At 46.1% G+C, this 22,733-nt stretch overlaps 1 protein-coding gene across 2 annotated transcripts; it reads right to left on the bottom strand.

Annotated features, from left to right (window-relative positions):
• Positions 1 to 582: 582 nt before the first annotated feature.
• Positions 583 to 19,310, bottom strand: TGIF2 (TGFB induced factor homeobox 2). Of its 2 annotated transcripts, none has more exons than XM_033914225.1 (3): positions 19,155 to 19,310; positions 7,913 to 8,151; positions 583 to 5,391 (listed from the first exon to the last, which is right to left on the bottom strand). In XM_033914225.1, exons 1-3 carry the CDS (start codon positions 19,183 to 19,185, stop codon positions 4,771 to 4,773), a joined length of 891 nt encoding a protein of 296 aa, XP_033770116.1. In that variant the 5' UTR covers positions 19,186 to 19,310; the 3' UTR covers positions 583 to 4,770. The 2 variants fall into 2 exon arrangements, with proteins under 2 accessions (XP_033770116.1, XP_033770117.1); XM_033914226.1 differs by lacking the exon at positions 19,155 to 19,310 and adding an exon at positions 18,444 to 18,644.
• Between the last annotated feature and the right edge of the window lie 3,423 nt (positions 19,311 to 22,733).

Genomic DNA, 22,733 nt, shown 5'->3' with positions numbered 1-22,733 from the left:
CCTCACAGAGGGGGTTGGTCTTATTTTTAAGTTCTGCAGGATGCAGTACCCGATAGTTCAGGCTCCAGAGGGATTGTACAAGAACTTCACTTTATCAATGTGGAATATAGTGTCTTAGCGTTTAGCACGCACTACGATAGGGGGGGGAGAGAGTGGTGAAGGTGCAGCGGTTAAAGCTACAGCCTCAGCACCCCGAGGTTGTGAGTTCAAACTCACACTGCTCCTTGTGACCCTGGGCAAGTCACTTAATCCCCCCATTGCTTCAGGTACATTAGATAGTGAGATCTCCAGGACAGACAGGGAAAAATGGTTGAGTACCTGAATAAAGTCATGTCAACCATCTGAGCTCCCTTAGGAGAATGGTATAGAAAATTGAAAAAATAAATATAGCCCCCCCCCTGAAGAATTATTTCCTTACTCATTCTATTTTAGCCCAGGTCCCATTTTATGTGGAGACCTAGTATTTACAAGAACTGAGGCTTAACAGGGACAAGCAAAATATTAAAAGACTGCCCAGAAGACCCCCCCACTTTTAAATGCCTAGATGTACAGATTCCTTTTTACTCACATGCTGACTTAGACGTGTCAATGTTTTCTAGACATGCAAATGGCATGAAACTCTTCTAAAATTAGCTGCATGGACAGCTGCTTTTTACTAAGTGACCGAGAAATATAGTTAAATATTAAGACTACAAGCTTTGTATTAAAAAAAAATCTTTATTTAACAAAAACAGAGGTTGAAAAGTTATTTACAGTAGTCTATTGCTCAATAAAGTTACACTCCCCTACCCAGTCACTTCAGCCACCTCACAAAACAGCAAATCTCATTACTTAAAAAACAAAACCAAACATATTTAAAAAAAAAAAAAAAAATGAACTACAGTATACAGCAAAATGGATCCTGCAAATACAGAAAACAATACTCTAAGGGAAATGGTTGTTCCTGTCCTACCCAAGGCCTCGTTACACTATAAAAGAAATCAGGCCTACGCAAAGCAGGTTTTGGAACCAAGGTACCTCCTGCCACCACCAGTATTAGACAAACAGAAGGAAATGGGAGTTTATTGCACTTATCAAATATTCTAAATAGCCTTGGTTAACAACTAAAAAGAGGTATTCAAAAAAAGAGATTAAACAATTTGCTGGTATTCAATGCATTTGACTTGAGGATAAGTGAGCCCATTGCTAACCGTTATGGAAACTGCTAAGACTGATCCAGCAGTAGTCATGCAGCAAAGGTTTGAATGTATGCAGAGCTCATCTCTTATGAGAAAATAGAGAATGACATGGGGACAAATTTTTACCCATCCCTGTGAGTTTTGTCCCTGTCCCATTCCTGTAAGCTCTGCCTTAACCGCACAAGCCTCGAACACTTATGATTTGAAGTGTTTGAGGCTTGTGCAGATGAGGACGGAGTTTACAGAAATGAGGCAGGGAGAGGAAAAGAACTCACGGGGACGGGAAAATAAGATCCTGTGGGAACGGAAAAAAATTTGTCCCCGTGTCATGCGCTATGAGGAAACTAAGAATCAGATTCTGAACTGATAACAAGCAACAGATACAGGAGACCTTACATATTACATAGGTGAATAATAATGGGTATTGCAGGACACCATGGACAAATGTTTGGCTCCTGTCCCCTTCCCAAATTCAGAAACCTATCTAGACACAGCATACACTTATGTTGTGCTTGGATCAGAAACGTGGTTTATGATGGGCGTGGCTTTTTGTGGCCAGTGCCAAATCGGCTCTAAATCCTGCCTGATGACATCCTTAAATGAAATAGACAAATGAGACAGTTGAAATACAAAGTTCTGCCTCAAAAGGTATAAAGCAACGGGTATCAGTATTGTCACCAGGGAAGGAAAGGCTCCTGGATAAAATGGATACGTCATTATAAAATCCTGTCCTCGGCTACAAAAGGCACGAGGCTGCCTAGCAAAACCACTGCTTTTTATCATTTCCATAGTTACTGGCCTGTTTCCCTCTCCCTAGCTGTGCGTTTACACCATGCTAGGATCAGAGGACAGTCCCATGCCAAAGAAACTCAAATGAAATCTTATCATCACTGATCAATGTACGATGCCCTTTGCCTCAAGTTCACAGCGAATTGAGAGCGAGAGAGAAAGCGTAACACCTGAGGATGTTGTCAGTCCAGGTACCTGGGTCAGAAGGCTACAGGATGAAGAGGTACCATATAAATAAAATCACAGCGATCTTTAGATTTACTAAAAGGCGCTACTGCCCAAGTGTGCATTCTTTTACTACAAGGCCCTTTTTTTTTGCAACGAGACCTATTTAGTCACGTCAGGCCTTGCACTGTAGCATGCTTTAGTAGATCTAATCCAAAATTTCACGTACCAAGTCATTCACTTACACCTCAAAGCCCAGTAAAAATCCATCTGCTTCAGTATTTTGACTGTATTACTGAAAATTTTGACTCAAAGCTCCAGATATCACAGGAAAAGGGCCCGTTTCACACCTGCACTACAATCCCTGACAGTAGTGTTATACCTGTATAAGAGTTTGTGACCACAGCATCAAATGAAAGCAGGTAGTCCAAGATAAGATGAAGGACTTGTGTAAGGCTATCATTTAATCAATTAAAGCTTATTCATCTCCTGGCCCAGTAGTTCCTGATAAAGCTCTTGGCCTTCAAGTCAGTAGTAAAGGTTTGCAGGGAGAGGAAAATCAACTATGGTTTTAACGGGTAGGAATGAGATAATAAAACGGAAATAATGTTTTTGTCAGTAGCAAAATAGATGAATAAATAAATCAGAAAGGCAAGCAGAATGGATTAAACCCGTGGTGGTTGTGAGCAGTGGATAATACAGGGAAACTACAGACAAAAGTGTCACATATGTTTCTGTATACGAAATATGAGGACATGTTTCACTGACATGTTATTAACCATGTTGGGCCCTAGGTGGTGCTGCTGCATCTCCAAGCTCCACAATGCACACATTGCACTTCCTGTGCAGACTGTACATGCTAACAGAGCATGATCGGGAGCACCTTCCTGTCCCCTCCCCCTACATATCATTTTCAGGACTGAAAAGAGAAGTTCAGGCTATGAAACACTGTGTATCTGAACTCTTTCCTCTCCCTGGTCTTAACACCTTTCAAGAATTAGCCGTCGCGGTTCCAGCCCCCCCCCCCTCTCCCCCTCGCTGCAGGGAATTGAAGTAGAGGAATCAAGAACTGTAGTAAAACAGAAACGTTTTGAGTCTCAAAAAAATTCTGTTACAAGGACTCAAAGAGAAAATCAGTTTCTCCTCTTTTTTTCCCCCGGGTATAATCATCTTGCAGCTCCCAGCTCTCAAAGACAGCTGCTTAATCTTAATTAAAGTAGCTCCAATTGTCACAGCCAGCATTAGAAGTAATTAAAAAAAAAAAATCCCACCGCCCTTAGAAGGAAACAACATTTTGGAATTCATCCTGCTCAGACCAAGTGAAGTGGCAGAGCAGAGTCTCGTAGCCAGTCTTTCTATTATTATCTCATCTTAAAAGAGTGATCTGCAAATAATAATTCTACATTTTATGCTTTTTTTCCCATACTGCCTGATGTAATAGTAATTCTGCCTTGTGCATCTGACCTGCGCTGTATGAGAGCAGAACTTTTCCTAGTTGACCATCTCTTATATATTATATCTGCCTGCCTACAATTAATGAAACCTTTGCAGATCACCTTTAGGGATAGTGCATCGAAAGAACAAAATCACATTCATTTCAGGTTCTAAGCTATACAATCAAGAAGGCCTCTCTCTCTCTCTCTCTGAAGGGGAGGCGTTACCTCAGGAAAGGCTTTTAGTATTTTTGTCACAACAACAGAAATCCATGGCAACCATAAAAACCAAACTTGCCTATTCGTTTGGGTGCGCAATGACCGTCACACTGCTGGTCACTGCTTCCTCCAGTCCTTTCAGTCCAAGCCAGGGTTCATACAGCCACAGACAAAATAAAACCAAACCATCTGTCTTGTTCGTAGTTCACGTGTTTCAATTTAAATGGCTCTTCCACTTTATTGCAAGTATTTCAAGGAGCGCTGGAGCAAGGCAGCGGAATCTCCACTGCCGGAAACGGCTTCACAAAAATTTTTCATTAACGGTGTCTACCATGTAATCTCCAAAATGGACAGCAAGAGGAAAGATTTCCCTGCCAGTGCAAAACAGATCCAGCTACTGCAGCAACGTCTTTCATCCCCCCCTCCCACACCTCCAAAAAAAAAAAGCACAGGAGACGAGGGATATGAAAAGGATTCGGACAGAAATGTTCCTCTTTTTGATCTCTGCTCTGTAGTGATCATATTGTGAATTATCATCTACATGTTCCCACCTCAGAAGCCGAGCGGTCACTTTTTGTCTTCAGTTTGTAAGAAAACTATTGGCTTCCTTTGGCCATCCCTTGGCAGAAGTATAATGCATTCTACCTATCTACAGAATAGGTTTACTAGTTGTACGATATTATAAATCCTGGGAAGCTGTTTTAGGATACAGTCAGCTTGGAAGCAGTTCAGATGTTCTTGGTCCTAAAATATTGGCCATTTTGGATATGCTCCTCCTGCGAAGAGGGGACAAAATAACAGATGGCACATCATTGCGCATTCCATGAGGGGAGAGGGTGTCCTTCCCTTGCCCAATCCACCCCAAATGCAATTACCTATACAAATAGTGAAGTCCACAAAATAGTAAGACCAAAAAAAAAAGGGGCAATAAATCTCCTGGAACAAATATTTTTAAAAGTAACATTGAAACTACGGAAACAGGGAGGTTAATTGGGATTCCTGCTGCCCACTGGCATTTCTCTGTGCAACGACAGTGGGACCTGCTCGCTCTGACGCTGTGATTCGAGCTCTGCAGCTTTCTGCAATGCCACTTCCACTAGCAGCTGGAAGCTGCTGAAGTCCTGGCCAAAAAGCTCCGGTGGTGTTGGTGGCGGTGTGTTGAAGAGTCCTGTGGTGGGGCTGCCCGCATCTGTTCTGGCCAGCAGGGAGGATGTTGTGCTTCCAGGCGGGATGTGTGGCTTGGGATGATCCACTAGAACCCGCTGTTGACTGCTTAGCTTCTCACCTAGGTCTCTACTGTGGTTGCCAATCACGGTTAGGTTGCCAGTCAAATGCTGGACTCCGGGGTGACAGATGGCCTGAGGGCAGACGCCCACGGAAAGTACGTTAGGGGTGTTGGCAGCAGCAGAGCTAGACGTAGCAGTTCCTATGGACGGAACAGGTGGTACCACCAGCAGACCACCCCCTTGGGTTCCCCCTCGCGGCAGAGCTACCTCGGAAGTCTTGCCTCCTCTTCGTGAGATGGTAAACTGGTTGGGATCCTTGCCGTCCTTCCGCAGCATATCTGGAAGGAGCCTTCTCCTAGCGTTAATAAACCAATTGCAAATCTGAAAGAAAATCCAAATCAGTTATCTAAGTGTCAGTTCAGCCTCTCACCATCAATTTAAAAAAAAAAGAGACATGAAGTCATCATGCTTTCCTATGTATTGACCAATGGTATGTAAATAGCACTGGTTGGGGAAGTTACTTTATTTTACACTAGGGCCCTCATCAAGAACAGTCAACATTGAAAAGCACAAACTTATACAAGCAAGAACAAGATTAAAAGCTATAAAATCTTTGTTTTGCCCAATGAGTCAGGTTGCAGCATGAAGTTAAGAGCTCACAACTAAGAGACCTTAACTATCAAGTTGCAAAAACAGTGCAAATATGTTTTGCTCAAGACACATCTACTGTACCGTGTCTTCACCTGACTTCCGTGCTGCTGTGCAGGCAACGGTCTTGTCACGGCTGGACTACTGCAATGTCCTGCACCTGGGAATAACTAAGACTAGGTGTAGGGCAGACATGTCAAACTCTGGCCCGCGGGGTACTGAGATAGGTTCACGCGGCCTGCAGAGGATCGCTGGTCGGCAGTAGCGAATCTTGCAGGCTGCCTGCCATAGCCTCAGCTGCACGTTCCCTCTAGCTGGACTGCGCCAGAGGGAACGTGCAGCTGAGGCTACAGCAGCCTGCTAGGATCGCTACTGCCGACCAGCGATCCTCTGCAGGCCGCGTGAACCTACAGATGATGCCGCGTGAACCTGCAGAGTGAGGAAAGGTATTTTGGGGGCTTCCTAAAGGGAAGGAGAGAGATCAAGGAGGCCCACATTCCATTTTCCATTCATTTATTGCAATGGTGTGTCCAGGAGGCCTCATGCATTCCAGGGAACAGTTTTTATTATTTCAACACCCACCTGCCAGCAGCCTTCTCAACCTTCTCAACCCTCATCCCCACCCCCTACTCCCTTGCTACCAGGCCCCTGAATAATAATGCACATTCACCCCCGCACACAAATATACACAAAATCAGAACAGACTGCCTAATCCAAAATTTGACCCCCATGCCTGTCTAGGACCTAAAAGAGAGAAGAAAAGTCTTTTTTATTTATTTTGTTTACATCACAGAGCCGGCATGAGGTTGGAGAGGTTGTAACCCTATACTTCTGCTAAGACTAAGGGGTCTTTTTATTACGGTGCGTATTTACTGCACGCTAAATCAGTTAGCATATCTTAATAAAAGGACCTCTAAATATCTCAAAAATAATTTGGCCCGCAACTTAGCCTTTTTTTCAGATATTGGCCCCTTATGTGATTGAGTTTGACACCCCTGGTGTAGGGCAGATTGATAACTGGCCAGATTGATAACTGGAACATCAAGATATGAGCACGTTACTCCATATCTTCGACAACTGCATTGGCTGCCAGTTGTGTTTCGAATTCAGTACAAAGCAACTATGTTATGTCATCAATTTCTATATGGTACGATGCCTGAAATTTTTAAGAACATGATGTCTCATTACCAACCACAAAGATCCTTACGTTCTGTAGGTGCGACCAACCCTAAACATGTAGATACGAATGCCATGACTTTTACGTATGCAGGAGTCAAGTTACGGAATGGCCTCGTTGGCCAGATTAGAGGAATTCCTTTAGGAAAATGTTGAAGAACCAACTATTCGTTGAAGCATTTTTCTGAGCAAATGACTTTGTTAGACTGAATGTCTGTTTTGATGGTATTGATACATTTTCTGGGCAATTGATTTTATGTCCGACTGCATATGTCTGTTTTATCATCTTATTTTTGTATGGATTCTTAACGTTTTATGTATGTAACTCCTTGTAAACCGTTTTGGTTAAAAACGGTATAGAAATTTTAAAATAAAGAGCTTGTTTCAGAGAGTTTAAAGCAGTATCACAGAAACACAGACAACTCTGATATCTGGCATGGCCTTTCGTAAGCAAACCGGTATGTCACATGGAAATGGGGGAAATTTGCCTAGAATTCCATGAAGTTGCTTCTTTACACTCATGCCTTCCTGGTCCTCTTAAAAAGAAGCACTGCCAAGAAACACTCGAAAAAAGCTGCATTTAAAAAAATAAACTAAAAGGAATTAAAGCTGGGGTTTGTGTTCCATTTCTTTATGAACGGCAAAAGGTTTAAATCATTACAGACTCTTATAAGCTTCACATGTATTACAGATAAAAATAAGAGTCTAAATAGAATAATTAAGTCACTAGGTAAAAATCCATAATATTGGTTTTATCTTCTGCATATTTTAGGGTGCCTGAACTGTGAGGAACAGGGGAACTCTTTCAGACCGCAGTCTGTGCGCCCGACTGGTGCATTCTACGACTTTAAGGCTTTCCTAATGCAACAGCGTTAGCAAACTGCAATTTGTACTAATGAAAAATCCAGCTGCTATCAAGATGTTTTGTGGTGTCATGGGGTTGGTTTGTTTTTTTACTTGTACTTTATTCAAACACAATGCAGAAAACAAGCACCATTCTATGCCAAAATGCAGAGTTATTTGAATATTTTTACTGCTTATGATCAGCTAATTCTTGGGTAAATAAACAAAACCTCACCTGCAGCACAGATAGGCTTGTCTGCCCCGAAAGGCTGAGTTTCTCCTGCTCCGAGGGATATGCGTTAAACCTGTGCTCGTAGAGCCAGTCCCGCAGGATTTTCACAGACTCCTTGGGCAGGTTTCCTCTCCTCTTCCTCTTATTGGACTGGGGGAGATCAAGCGAGAACGAACTCTCTTCATCTCCCAGGTCACTATCGGACATGGTGGAGAAGTCTGCAGGCTTCTCCTGGCCAAATGCTGGGAGGAGAAAGCAAAAAGAAAACACAAGAGTGAGATATTATAAGCTCCCCATCTTGAAGAAAGGATGAATGACGAAACAAACAGTTTAAAACATACCTTTGGAAATCAGTTTGGTGCAGTATGCAGGACCAAAAAGCACAGTTACTTACCGTAACAGTTGTTATCCAGGGACAGCAGGCAGCTATTCTCACTAATGGGTGACGTAAGCCAACGGAGCCCCGATGCGGACGCCTCACAAGCAGTCTTGCTTGAAGAAACTCGAAGTTTCGAGTTGCCCGCACCGCGCATGCGCGAGTATCTTCCCGCCCAATGCAGAGCACGTCTCCTCAGTTCAGATAGGTAGCAGAGAAGCCAACCCGCGGAGGTGGGTGGGTCGTGAGAATAGCTGCCTGCTGTCCCTGGATAACACCTGTTACGGTAAGTAACTGTGCTTTATCCCAGGACAAGCAGGCAGGTATTCTCACTAATGGGTGACCTCCAAGCTAACCAAAGTGGGATGGCGGGAGAGTTGGCAACTTAGGAGAATAAATTTTGCAATACTGTTTGGCCAAACTGTCCATTCCGTCTGGAGAAAGTTTCCAGACAATAATGAGAAGTGAAGGCATGAACCGAGGACCAAGTAGCAGCTTTACAAATTTCCTCAATAGGTGTAGATCTGAGTAAAGCCACAGAAGCTGCCATTGCTCTGACCTTATGGGCTGTGACTTTATTGTGAAGTCTGGGCATAGCAGAAAGAGATACAAGCCACCATCCAATTAGAGATGGTACGCTTAGAAATCAGACGTCCCAACTTGTTTGGATCAAAGGAGGCAAAAAGTTGAGGAGCAGTTCTGTGCGGTTTGGTGCATTCCAAATAGAAAGCCAAAGCACGTTTACAGTCCAGAGTATGAAGAGCTGATTCTCCAGGATGAGAATGAGGCTTTGGAAAAAATACTGGAAGCACAATGGATTGGTTGAGATGAAACTCCGATACTACTTTAGGAAGGAATTTCGGATGAGTGCGAAGAACCACCTTGTCATGATGGAACACTGTAAAAGGTGGGTCCGCAACCAATGCATGAAGCTCACTGACTCGTCGAGCAGAAGTGAGGCCAATGAGAAACACCACTTTCCAAGTGAGATACTTCAGATGAGCCTTGTCCATTGGTTCAAATGGAGGTTTCATCAGTTGAGTAAGAACAATATTGAGGTCCCAAACCACAGGAGGCGGTTTGAGAGGAGGGTTGACGTTGAAAAGTCCTTTCATGAATCTGGAAACCACAGGATGAGCAGAGAGAGATTTCCCTTCAATAGGCTGATGGAAAGTAGCAATTGCACTAAGATGGACTCGTATCGATGTAGACTTGAGGCCAGAATGAGAAAGGTGCAACAGATAATCCAAAACTGAAGATAAGGAGGAATGTTGAGGCTCCTTATGATGAGAAAAACACAAAGTAGAAAATTTAGTCCATTTTTGGTGATAGCATTGTCTAGTAGTAGGCTTCCGTGAAGCTTCCAAAACATCCCTCACAGATTGAGAAAACTGGAGAGGAGCTATGTTGAGAGGAACCAAGCTGTCAGGTGTAGAGACTGCATGTTGGGATGAAGCAGAGATCCCTGATGCTGTGTAAACAGAGAGGGGAAAACTGGTAGAAGGTATGGCTCCCTGCTTCTGAGTTGAAGTAGAAGGGAGTACCAGGATTGTCTGGGCCACCGAGGAGCAACCAGAATCATGGTGGCATGGTCGGTCTTCAGCTTGACCAGCGTCTTTTGAATGAGAGGAAATGAAGGAAACACATATAGAAAGAGATTCATCCAGTCCAGAAGAAAAGGCATCTGCCTCGAGGCGATGAGGAGTGTAGATTCTGGAGCAGAACTGAGGCAGTTTGTAGTTGTGGGGGGCTGCAAAGAGGTCTATCTGAGGCGTTCCCCACTGAGAGATGTGATGAAGGGGCGTGGAATGGAGAGTCCATTCGTGAGGCTGTAGAAAACGACTCAAGTTGTCTGCTAAGGCATTGTCTGCCCCCTGAATGTAGACAGCTTTGAGGAAGGTGTTGTGGCGAATTGCCCAATCCCAAACTTTCAGAGCTTCCTGACAGAGGGAGGCAGATCCCGTGCCTCCCTGCTTGTTGACATAATACATGGCAACTTGATTGTTCGTGCGAATGAAGATCACACGGTCGCAAAGTAGATGCTGAAAAGCATTGAGAGCATGGAAAATGGCCCTGAGTTCCAGCAGATTGATGTGGCACTGACGATCCGCACTGGTCCAATAACCTTGAGTACGGAGACCATCTAGATGAGCCCCCCAAGCGTAAGTCGAAGAATCTGTCATGAGAACCTTCTGATGGGGGTGTGTGTGAAAAAGTAAGCCTCTGGATAGATTGGAAGAGAGCATCCACCAGCAAAGAGACTTTATAAGAGCAGGAGTGACCTGAATGTGATGAGTCAGAAGGTCGGAAACTTGCATCCATTGAGATGCCAGGGTCCACTGAGGAATTCTGAGGTGAAGTCTGGCAAAAGGAGTCACATGTACTGTGGAAGCCATATGACCCAGAAGAACCATCATATGTCTCGCCGAGATGGATGGGCGAGAAGAGAAGTCTCCAGACGTTGTTGAGGAAGGAACGCTCTAAGTTGGACAGTATCCAGAACAGCTCCGATGAAGGGAAGAGCCTGAGAAGGGTGGAGATGGGACTTTGGAAAGTTGATTTTGAATCCCAGACTCTGCAGGATGACTCCCTGAGACGTGGAATCCTTGATGAGCCAGTCGTCCAGGTAGGGAAACACCTGAATACCATGGTTCCTGAGCGCTGCGGCCAACACTATCAGGCACTTGGTGAATACTCTGGGTGAAGGGGCCAGGCCGAAGGGGAGCACTCTGTACTGATAATGTAGATTCCCCACCTGAAATCTGAGGTATTGGCAGGAGGCCGGATGGATAGGGATGTGAGTATAGGCCTTCTTGAGATCCAGAGAGCACAACCAGTCATTCTGCTCGAGAAGGGGGTAAAGAGACGCCAGGGTCAACATGCGAAATTTTTCTTTGACTAGGAACTTGTTGAGCACCCTGAGATCCAAAATAGGTCGCAGATCGCCCGTCTTTTTCGGAACAAGGAAGTACCGTGAGTAAAATCCCTTGTTCTGCTGAGCCAAAGGAACTGGCTCGATAGCTCGGAGCTAAAACAAAGCTTGAGCTTCCTGAAGAAGAAGGGCGGTCTGGGCAGAGGAGGAAGGAAACTTTCTTGGAGGATGTTCCGGAGGAACTTGTTGGAAATGAAGAGTATCCTTCCCTGACGATGGAAAGGACCCAGAGGTCGGTGGTAATAGTCGTCCATCGGTGGTAAAAATGATGGAGACGACCTCCGATAGGGGGAAAAACAGGAAAGGGCAGAATGAACGATGTTATGCTCTCTAGGAGACAGTCAAAAAGGCTGAGGAGCCTTGGGTACAGTAGGTGGCTGAGGCTTCTGCTGCTTCTGAGGATGTTGTCTCTTAACGGTCTGACGAATGGCAGGAGCCTGTTTCAGTGGAAAATGCCGTTGGAAAATCAGAGGCGGGCGTGAAGGAGCTGGTTTCGGCTTAGGACGGAGAATAGACTGAAAAGACTTCTCGTGGTCTGAAAACTTCTTGGTTGCTGCCTCTATGGATTCATCAAAGAGGTCAGTACCAGCGCAAGGGACATTAGCCAGCCGGTCCTGCAGATTCAGGTCCATATTGATGGTGCGGAGCCACGCCAGGCGTCGCATGGCCACCAAGCAAGCAGTAGCCCAAGCAGACAGCTCAAAGGCATCATATGAGGACTGAAGAAGTTGCAGTCGAAGTTGGGACAATGATGCCAGGACTTCCTGGTACTCAAAATGTGCCCGCGAATCCAAGTAGGGCATAAGCTTGGGAAGAATGGACAGAAAAAACTCGAAATAGGTAATGAAGTGAAAGTTGTAGTTGAGGACTCTGGAGGTCATCATAGAGTTCTGGTAAATGCGACGACCAAATCTGTCCATTGTTTTGCCCTCCCTGCCCGGCCTTGAGAAGGGTGAGAACGCTTCAACGAAGATTCCACCAGGAGGGATTGATGGGACAATTGAGTACTGATGGATAGTCCGGTATCTGGAATCCAATTTCCCCAGAACAGCTGGAATGGAATAGGGAGTTTCCAGACAGCGGACAAAAGTTTGATCCAACAGCTTATGAAGAGGAAGCTTGAGGGATTCAGCAGGAATTTGAGGGAGATGCATGGTCTCGAGAAACTACTTGGAAAATTTGGACCCAGTGTCCAGTTGAATGTCCAAATCAGCCGCCATCTGACGTAGAAAAGAAGAAAATGACAGCTGATCTGCCAAAGCCTGGCCTCGAGAGGGACTCAAGGACGTCGAGGCAGCTTGATCCAATGAAGAGAGGGATCTAGACGGAGAAAAAGACCCCATCGTGTCCTCAAGATCCGGAAGTGGAAGGGTTGCAGTAGACGGTGGAGAAAACTGAAGAAAAGGCTGCTTTCGATGGGGCGAGGCATGCCTAGATGAGTGCTTCGAATAATGTCTCGATCGATGATGTGAGCTGTGCCTCGAAGCGTGCCTCGACCTTCGAGGCAAGTGTGTCTCCGCCGAGGCCCCCAGAGAATGGATGGGGCTGTAGGCTGTGGATCGAAGCAGAAGTGGTTGGTTGGAAGAACCACGAGGCACTCGCAAAGACTCTACTCCTTGCATCGAGTGTATCGGTTCCAATGGAGGCATGGGCAAAGACTCTGCTCCTTGTGATGCATGCATCGATGCCAGACCTGCAGAGAGTGTGCGTACGACTGCGGCACAGGAGGTGGTTCGACCTCGCGGGAGACCTCCGCATGCCCAGGCTTGATTTGAGAGAGAAGCTTCGGCCTCATTGTGGTAAAGAGCTGAATGAATTGCTTCTCCAGTAAGGTCTGGAACGAAGCCGGCAAGGATGGATCTGCGTCTCCAACAGGACCACCTGCACAGGCTTCATGCTCCCCTCGAGGGAGAGTGCTTGGAGTTAGAAGCCTTGGGCACTTTAAGCACCACCGGGGGAATGAGCTGCTGCGCTATCTGACCTGAAGAGCCAGAGGAAGGCACCGCAGCCGGCGTCGAAGGCAGAGCCGGTACAAACAAGGCAGGTTTGATGAGACTCAGAGTAGCAGGTGCGGGAGCCTGTAGAGCCTCGGATGAGGTCGATGGTGAAGCACCCTTCGATGACGAAAGCTCCATCGAAGACTCCATGCTGTAAAGCTGCTCCCACAAGATGCAACGATGCTTGAAGGCACGGGGTGTAAGTGTTGAGCAAGGCCGGCATGATTTTGGTAGATGTTGAGGCCCAAGACAGCGTCGATGAGGGTCCGTCAGGAAAATCGCACGCTGGCACTTGGAACACTTTTTAAAACCGGTTGCAGGCCGGGACATAGGCCGAAAAAGCTCCGCCGCAAGATCGAAGCCGCGGGGCTGCGGCCACGTGGCCTGCCTGGTCGAACGAACGGAAGAATTTTTTTTTTTTGAAAAAAGAGAAAATAAAGAAGAAAACCGGCGATTCTGAGAAAAATAAACCCAAAACCGCGGACTTCAGAAGGCACAAGTGAAAATACTTCACGCAGAGTCGAAGATGGACTTCTTGGCTCCGTGGAAAAGTAAGAACTGAGGAGACGCGCCCGATGCGGGCGACTCGAAACTTCGAGTTTCTTCCAAGCAAGTCTGCTTGTGAGGCGTCCGCATCGGGGCTCACTTGTGAGAATACCTGCCTGCTTGTCCTGGGATAAAAGGAGTTAATCAAATTATCTGTGAAATAAATTTAAGCATTTTAAATATTTGCTTGATAACAATTTAACTCTATTAGGGAGTCGCAGTTGGCACATTTTCACAAAATCTGACTCCAATAGCTCAAAAATTGCTTCTGACTCCGACTCCACAGCCCCAATAGGAAGGGCAGATTTTCTGCACGCGCAGATCGGCTCTGATAATTGGCCATTAACGTGTATCCCGCGCATTTAGCAGAGTGTTTCTCGTGGCTCGGTGGCAAGTCTAAATTCTCAAAAGGGGGTGTGGCAAAGGCTTAAGCATTCCTATAGATTACACGCACTGGTATAGAACAGAATTTAGGCATTTATACCAAGTTTTAGCTGGCGTAAACAGTCACGCCTTGATTTTAGTTGCAGGCCCAGCCACTATGTGTATTTTGTAAGCTGCGCCTAATTTTAGGCTCAGTTTATAGAATATCAATAAGCAGTTTTATCAACGTCATATATAGAATCTGGCCCATTCTGTAAGGAGTCAGAAATCCCTTAGTTGCTGCTGCTATTCTACGAATAAAAAAACCTTGTGAGCTCAGCAAGTTGAAATTTCACAGAAAACTCAGGTTGCTGTGGAGATTCCTGTTTGTTTAAAGAACATACACCTTCATGGCTATTAACTCCCAGTCATGTAACCTGATCAAGGAATGTCCAGGGTAGCCAAGTGTGCCATTTGGTTACTCAGGGGCACAGAATCTCACCGATGCTCAGTCTGTGGGCGCTTTTTATTATAACAATGAGAGCGGACGGCTAAAACTTTGACGTTTACTCGAGTGGAAGACGGTGATATTAGGATCAGTCTTAAAAAAACAATTATTCAAAGAACAGCTCTCCAAGGGGCTGATGCTCAAAGGTTCATGATGGGCCTTGCTCAGCCGTGATCTTAGTGCAAAAAGATAGCCATGGCACGCTGAAGCTAACGAGTATGCAAATTTCTGTCATGTTAAAGTCACCAAAGTAATCGGCAGCTTACTGTATCTCAACGTTGAGTAGCGATTGGCTCTGGCACAGACAAGAAAAGTTGAATATGCTATCTTGCAGTATTTTTAAGTCTTCCCCCCCCCCACACACACATACACCAGTTCCATTTTAAAAAAGCCCCCTGGTAGTCTAGTGTCCCCTCCATCCCATATCTGGAAGGTAAAAAGGCCCAGCCCAATGCATCCCAGGATGCACTGCATGGGGCGGGGCACTGCCATTTTTGCTGCGACAGCACACAGGGGTATCTCTCCTGCCTCCTTCCAGGTATGGGGTTGGGGGAGTGGGAGGTACTAGACTACTAGGGAGGTTTTATGTTGATATATATATATATATTTTTTTTTTTTTTAATGAAAGAGGAGGGTATTTAGGAAGAAAACAAGACTTCCAGAATTTGTATGAATGGATGGGAGCCTGAGGGCCATCAAACCACCAAATCTTTTTGATTAAATATTTGGGGATGGGGAAGCAGGGCAGGGTAATCAGGGTGGAGGGAGAAAAGAGATGTCCTTAAGACACCTGCTCTTCTCAACCGAACCTTCTATATGGCCCTATGAAAAAGTTCCCCATGCCAAATGCGTGGGAGAAAACCTTTTGTTTTTTCAAGCATTGCTGCAGAGTGGGTAATGATCACATTAAAATTCATTTTAATTCTAATGCATTTTAATGTGTTTTCTCATCTTTCTTCCTGTAAACCGTGCCAAGCTCCGCATTCGTGGAGATGGTGCGGTATATAAACCCAAGGTTTAGTTTAGTTTAGATTCTGAATATAAGGATCCCAAACCTCCATAAAAAGACGAGTTTTTTTAGGCGAACCTCGAACCTCCCAACTCTCAAATAAAAATAAGCGATGTAATTGATTCCTCCAATGCCAAAAACTTGGAGATTCTTTCTGCAACCAAAATTGCATAACACATTTATGCCCAATCATACAGGCTTTCTGAAATAAAAGACATTTTAGTTGGCCAAAAACCCCACAAGCTGATGCTTTACCAAAAATGATTCCCCTAGGACAACCCACTATCGAATTACCCCATAAAAAACCCAAAAATAATAGGATGGCAGACCAAAATGAGTTGATCAAAGGACACAACCAAAAAGCACATTTCACATTTATCTAAAAAAAAATAAAATAACGACTGTCCAATTATCCGGATTTTCCATTACCCGGACTGCTCTCTTGTTGAGGTCAGTCCAGAAAAATCGATGTCCTACTGCACATTCTATATAAACCAGGGGTCTCAAAGTCCCTCCTCGAGGGCCGCAATCCAGTCGGGTTTTCAGGATTTCCCCAATGAATATGCATGAGATCTATGTGCATGCGCTGCTTTCAATGCATATTCATTGGGGAAATCCTGAAAACCCAACTGGTTGCGGCCCTCAAGGAGGGACTTTGAGACCCCCTGGTTTATATTGAGACCCCTGAATCGGCTATTAATACAACCGAACGCCAGTCTCCAATAAAAATGCTCCAGGTCGTACAAATACCATGGGTGCAAAGGTATTCCACATTCTCAGAGCTGACTCAATTTGTCTGTGCTTAGCAGGGACTGTTGTCTTCCCTCTTTGTGACATTGTACAGCGCTGCATAAGTCTGGTAGCACTACAGAAATAATTAATAGTAGCAGTTTAATTGGCCCAGCTTGAGCCTAGCATCACAAATTTCAGTCTATTTCCTTTAGCTTAAGTAATGTACAGTACTTTCCCAAATCACATAAACAATGTTTTTTTTTGCTTGGTTGACATTGTAAACAAAGCATCCAGGTTCATAAGTCTCCCTGGAAATGCTATTTTAATTCATTATTCCCACCCCAAGTCTGACTTTTATTTAAAAAAAAAAAAAAATTCCCATGAGAGGAAACAATATTTTACTACCGATGTCCTCAACCACAAGAAATTCATAAGAATGATTTTTAAGAGCACAGATTGATCCTGAACTGTCTAAATTATCAGGCACATTCCCTTTAAAAGGGGACAAAGATACATAGGAACTAGATTCATGGCAGTACACTTCTCCCTCTGTATTTGCGGTTTCAGCATTCGCGGTTTCGATTATTCACGGTTTTTAGCACGCTGGCTCCTCCACCCCAAAATTACGACAGCTTGCATAGAGAAACTGCCGATTCCTCGCACTTTTTTCACCGTGTTTTGCCTCTCCTTCAGGAACAGGCCAGGTCTCCCCCGCCATGTTATTCGCGGTTCCACCATATTCACGATGGCTTTTAATAGAAAACAGCGAATAACATATGAAAAATGTATTCATGGTTTTTCTGCATTTGCGGTTCCGTTAATCCCCTATCACAGCGAATACGGAGGGAGAAGCGTATATTAATTTCTGGAAGGCCCAATCTCGTGCAGTCTTAGGGATCTCAAAGTCCTTCCTGGAGGGCCGCAATCCAGTCGGGTTTTCAGGATTTCCCCAATGAATATGCATCGAAAGCAATGCATGCACACAGGTCTCATGCATATTCATTGGGGGGAATCCTGAAAACCCGACCGGATTGCGGCCCTCCAGGAGGGACTTTGACACCTTTTAGCACATTTTGCTAGCCAAGTTTGCTCCGATTGCAAACTGAACAGGTCTTTAAAAAGTGGGCTTCCAAGTTTGCTTTTCCCAACACACAAAAACTTATTTACTAGCAGCCTTTTGAGAAACAAAGTTCAGGTTTGAGTAAAAAGAGGCCTTTAGGTCCCTGGAGAAAATGGCATTTGCTCTCCCTAAATGGGATCTTCCCCTCCCCCCCCCCCCCCCCCATCAAGGGGCTGAGGATGGGAGAAAATCCGTTTAGAAGTGGGGATCGAGCCCCGTACCAGGAGCAGCCTCTCCCCCAACCCTCGGGCTACCGCGACTGAAAATGGCAGCCCCCTTCAATAAGTTTGTGGCCATTAAGCCAATTAGGCATTTGCAGGGGCCTCCGGGAAAGTGGCTTTTAGGTTTAGAACTTTTATTTGAAATTTGCAGCATTCTTAAACGATTCCTTTTCCTCTTTCCCGGTTGCGATTTTTAAAGGAAAAGGGACAAAAAAAAAAAAAAAAAAAAAGAGACGCTTTTTCTCTCCAACGGATTTTCAAAGAAACAATGAGGGGAAAAAAAAAAAAAAAGTTAAGCCGAGCTTTTAAAATAATTAGGGCACCGAAGGCCTCTGCAAACGTCTCCTCCCCCCTCCCGGGGGGGGGGCACACAAGATCGAGGCCTTCTCTGCCAACAGCACCAAAGTGTCCCGGCCACGACCTCCCCCCCCCAACACCGAAAGCCCTCATTTTAGGGAGGGGGGGGAGAGGAATTGGGAAACTAGAAGAGGCGCAAACGACCCTCCCGCAGCAACAACAAAAGTGAGAAAGAGGAGGGGGGGGGCGAGAAAGTTTTCTCCAGGGTGAGACAAAAAGAAGGGAGGGGGCACGCCCCCCCCCTCCGACTTCGCACATTCCCCTCCCAAACCGTCTCCCTTTAAAAAAATCTCTCCCCTCCCCCCTCCCTTTAAAAAAATCTCTCCCCTCCCCCCCCAAAAAAAAAAAAACGAAAAGTAAACGTTCATCTCACCCAGCGAACTCCTGCCGTCCCCGTCCATGAGGGGCTCAAAGCGTTACTTTGTAGCCGCTGCGCCCGGCGACAAAGTGAGGGGGGGCCCGTCGGGCGCGCGCACAAACTTCGAGCGGCCTGGAAGCGCGCAGAGGCCGAAGTTGCTCGGTGACAGATGCCCGCACAGACTTTTCTTTGTTTCCCCCAAAAGAAACAGGAACTCGCGCCGCTCCTGCTCCCCCCCCCCCGACGCTTCTTCACCCCTCCCCCCCTCCAGCTCTCTCTCTCTCTCCCCCCCCCCAGCTGTCACTTCACTGCAAGATGCACGCACGAAAAGGACGCATAACTTGTCGGTTGTTGGACGGGGAGGGGGGGCGCTTCCTCCCGTTATTTCTCCTTTGCAAAGAGAGGGGGGGCGGCGTGCATTTTTCTTGCACTTTAGGCGATCGCGCGACACTTCGCCCCCCCCCCCATTTTTTGCCATACTTGAATGACTTAGAGGTATTTTTTTGTTGTTGTTGCTGTGCAAGTTTCCAGGTGCTCCCCCCCCCCTCCAATTTCCTGGGAGAAAGGGTCGTCCGTCACCCCCCCTCCCACCTCCCTGGAGAACTTTCGTGCTGCCCCCGGATCCCGCCGGGGACGAAAAGTTCGGTTCAAACAAAAGCCACGTGAGCCGCCCCGCAGCACATGGCAATGGCGCGCGCGGACCGGGCTTTGTTTTGCAAAACTTACTTGGCTCGCGGAGCTTCGGCGCCGGCCTCATGGCTGTGGCTGTTGCTGCTGCGACGGGGGTTGCGCTCGCGCCGCCTCTGCCGAACGAAGAGCTCGAGCCGCCTTCTCGCGGGCTGGATCGCGACTGAGCCCGAGCCGAACGGGCTTAATACCTGACACGGTGTCTGACAGCTCAGCCTGCAAACCACCTCTCGGGCGGTGACGTCACAGCCGCCCCCCCCGGCACAGAAAGGCTTTCAAACAATCCCCCCAATCGGAGCCTAAGACACGTAGCATTCAAAGTGTCCCCCCCCCCAAAGAAAAGGCCCAGAGCACACATTTCAAAATGCAACACCCCCCCTCAAGACACATAGCATTCAAATTGTACTCTCCCCCCAATCGAAGCGTAAGACACGTAGCATTCAAAGTGTCCCCCCCAAAAAAGAAAAGGCCCAGAGCACACATTTCAAACTGCAACACCCCCCCCCCTCAAGACACATAGCATTCAAATTGTACTCTCCCCCCAATCGAAGCTTAAGACACATAGCATTCAAAGTGTCCCCCCCCCCCCAAAGAAAAGGCCCAGAGCACATATTTCTAACTGTAACACCCCCCCCCTCAGGACACATAGCATTCAAACTGTACTCTCCCCCCCAATCGGAGCCTAGGACACGTAGCATTCAGTGTCCTCCCCCCCCAAAAGAAAAGGCCCAGAGCACACATTTCAAACTGCAACACCCCCCCTCAAGACACATAGCATTCAAATTGTACTCTCCCCCCCCAATCGGAGCCTAAGACACGTAGCATTCAAAGTGTCCCCCCCCCCAAAGAAAAGGCCCAGAGCACATATTTCTAACTGTAACACCCCCCCCCCCCCCAGGACACATAGCATTCAAACTGTACTCTCCCCCCAATCGGAGCCTAGGACACGTAGCATTCAAAGTGTCGTCCCCCCCCCAAAAGAAAAGGCCCAGAGCACACATTTCAAACTGCAACACCCCCCCCCCAAGACACATAGCATTCAAATTGTACTCTCCCCCCCAATCGGAGCCTAAGACACGTAGCATTCACAGTGTCCCCCCCCAAAAAAAAAAAAGCCCAGAACACACGTTTCAAACTGCAACACCCCCCCTCAAGACACATAGCATTCAAATTGTACTCTCCCCCCAATCGAAGCCTAAGACACGTAGCATTCACAGTGTCCCCCCCCCCCCAAAGAAAAGGCCCAGAGCACATATTTCTAACTGTAACACCCCCCCCCCCAGGACACATAGCATTCAAACTGTACTCTCCCCCCAATCGGAGCCTAGGACACGTAGCATTCAAAGTGTCCCCCCCCCAAAGAAAAGGCCCAGAGCACACATTTCAAACTGCAACAACCCCCCCCCCCCCCTCAGGACACATAGCATTCAAACTGTACTCTCCCCCCAATCAGAGTTCAGGACACGTAGCTTGCAAACTGTCTCTACCCCCCCCCCCCCCCCAAAAAAAAAAAAAAAGAAGGTCCAGAACACACAGTTTTTAAACTGTAGTCTCCCCCCAATCAGAGCACAAGACACATATTTCAAACAGTAATATCCCATCAGAGCCCAGGAAACACACCTTTCCAACTACCCCCCCCCCCTCCTCCTAAATCAGAACCCAGGACCCGTTTCCAACTCCATCTTCTCAATCAGACCCTGAGATGCCCTGCCTTGTCTGTCCAAATTAGATTGTAAGCTCTTCCGAGAAGGGACCGTCTATGGAATGTGAAATGCACAGCGCTATAGAAATGTTTAACAGTAGTAAAGCCCAAGACATAACTCTCAAACTGCCCCCCCCTCCAAATTAAGAATTCTGTATGCGTTATACTTTTGCTGGCCCAAGGGCGGTGAACACATAGACCCCCCCCCCCCAAGTAAATACCAATGATCATTCCCCCACACACACACACAATGGCTTCCTCTATTAGCTCAGCATCTCCCCCCCCCCCATCCCTTCCCCAACCCTTGTAGCCGGCATCTCGTCTCCCCTTTCATAACCTCCTTCTCCCCGCACAATTCTCCAGCGTGAAATCTGCCCTTTCCTCCCCTCCCCCAGGTGCCTGCATCTCATCTCACTTGACCACACCTATGTCCAACATATCCAGCATCTCCTCCTCTCTTCCCTTCTGCTGCTGCCTCCTACGTAGCCAGACAGCCGGTTTGGGGCAGGCCTGAGCCTAAAGTGGTCGGGCCTCTCTCTTTCCCCTTTAATGTTTCACTAAATTCGGTTTTTTTAAGTAGAAATAGATAAAATGTTCAAGTACTTAAATCTCTGATTTAGCAAAACATTAAGTAGAAACAAATAAATTGCTCAACTTTTTTTTCTTTTTAAATAAAGTAATTAATAGCAATTCACGTTCTTTCTTAGAGGGATAATTTTAAAATGTAAAAAGACATAATATCACATGCACTTTATAGTTAAATCAACCTCAAACAGCAAATTACAGTTTTATATTTCAATCCTTGCTATAAATTGACAAGTTCTTGTTTATTTGTTTGGACAGAGACATGCAAAGTCCCTTCCCACCCCCCAGCCATACAGCCTCTCTCTGCCGGCCACCACACCCAGAAGTCTTCCCTCTGACGCAAAACGCAAACGCATCAGAGGGAAGGCTTTTGGGTCAGCCGCCAGAAGCGTGCAAAACCCGCTGCAGCTGCTGGGTAGACAAGCCAGAGCCCAAACTGGGCAGGCCGGACCCATCTAGGCCTGCTCTTCGCTACAACCCCACCTCTTACTCTTGTCCCAGGCTAGAATAAGCATCAGTTTAGCACCTGAGCTCACATTTGCCCTGTGTCATCCTTCTTCTGACACAGACTTCCTGTTGGAGAGGGGCAGTTGGCAGCGAGCCTAAGCTCAGTGTAGCAGGTACAGATAGATAGATTGTGAGCCTGCCAGGACAGAGACTATTCTCTAATCCGCCTAGAAACTGACGGACAGTGCAGAATATAAAATCCAATGCTACTGTCCTGTAGCATGGAAGCCATGCCGCCTAGTCCCAAATTCTGCCATGCCTAGTCCCTCTAGTACAGTGTTTTTCAACCTTTTTGGGGCAAAGGCACACTTGTTTCATGAAAAAAATCATGAGGCACACCACCATTAGAAAATGTTAAAAAATTTAACTCTGTGCCTATATTGACTATATATAAAGTAATTCTCTTGAATAGGAATCAAATAAACACAAAGAAAGTATTTTATAATTACTTTATTATGAAATATTAAGTAAACAGAATAGTGAAAAATTATAAAATACTTTATTCAGTGCGAAACCTGGGCCTGTTTGGCTGAACACAAAGCTGATATTCTGGCTGGAATCGAAGAAAGACACACACGTAGCTCTTCGTCAACAGCTCTCAGTCTCTCTCTGTATTTGGTTTTTATAGCATACAAAAATAGACAAATATACCCTCCATCCTTTTTATTAAACCACATTAGCAGTTTTTAGCGCAGGGAGCTACGCTGAATGCCCAGCGCTGCTCTTGACGCTCATAGGCTCCCTGCGCTAAAAACCACTATTGCGGTTTAGTAAAAGGTGACCATATTGTAAAATATAGACAGCAGATATAAATTCAGAACTGT

Source organism: Geotrypetes seraphini, chromosome 11 (genome assembly GCF_902459505.1).
Source record: "Geotrypetes seraphini chromosome 11, aGeoSer1.1, whole genome shotgun sequence".
Classification (NCBI taxonomy): domain Eukaryota; kingdom Metazoa; phylum Chordata; class Amphibia; order Gymnophiona; family Dermophiidae; genus Geotrypetes; species Geotrypetes seraphini.
This window is presented reverse-complemented; position numbering and strand designations above follow the sequence as displayed.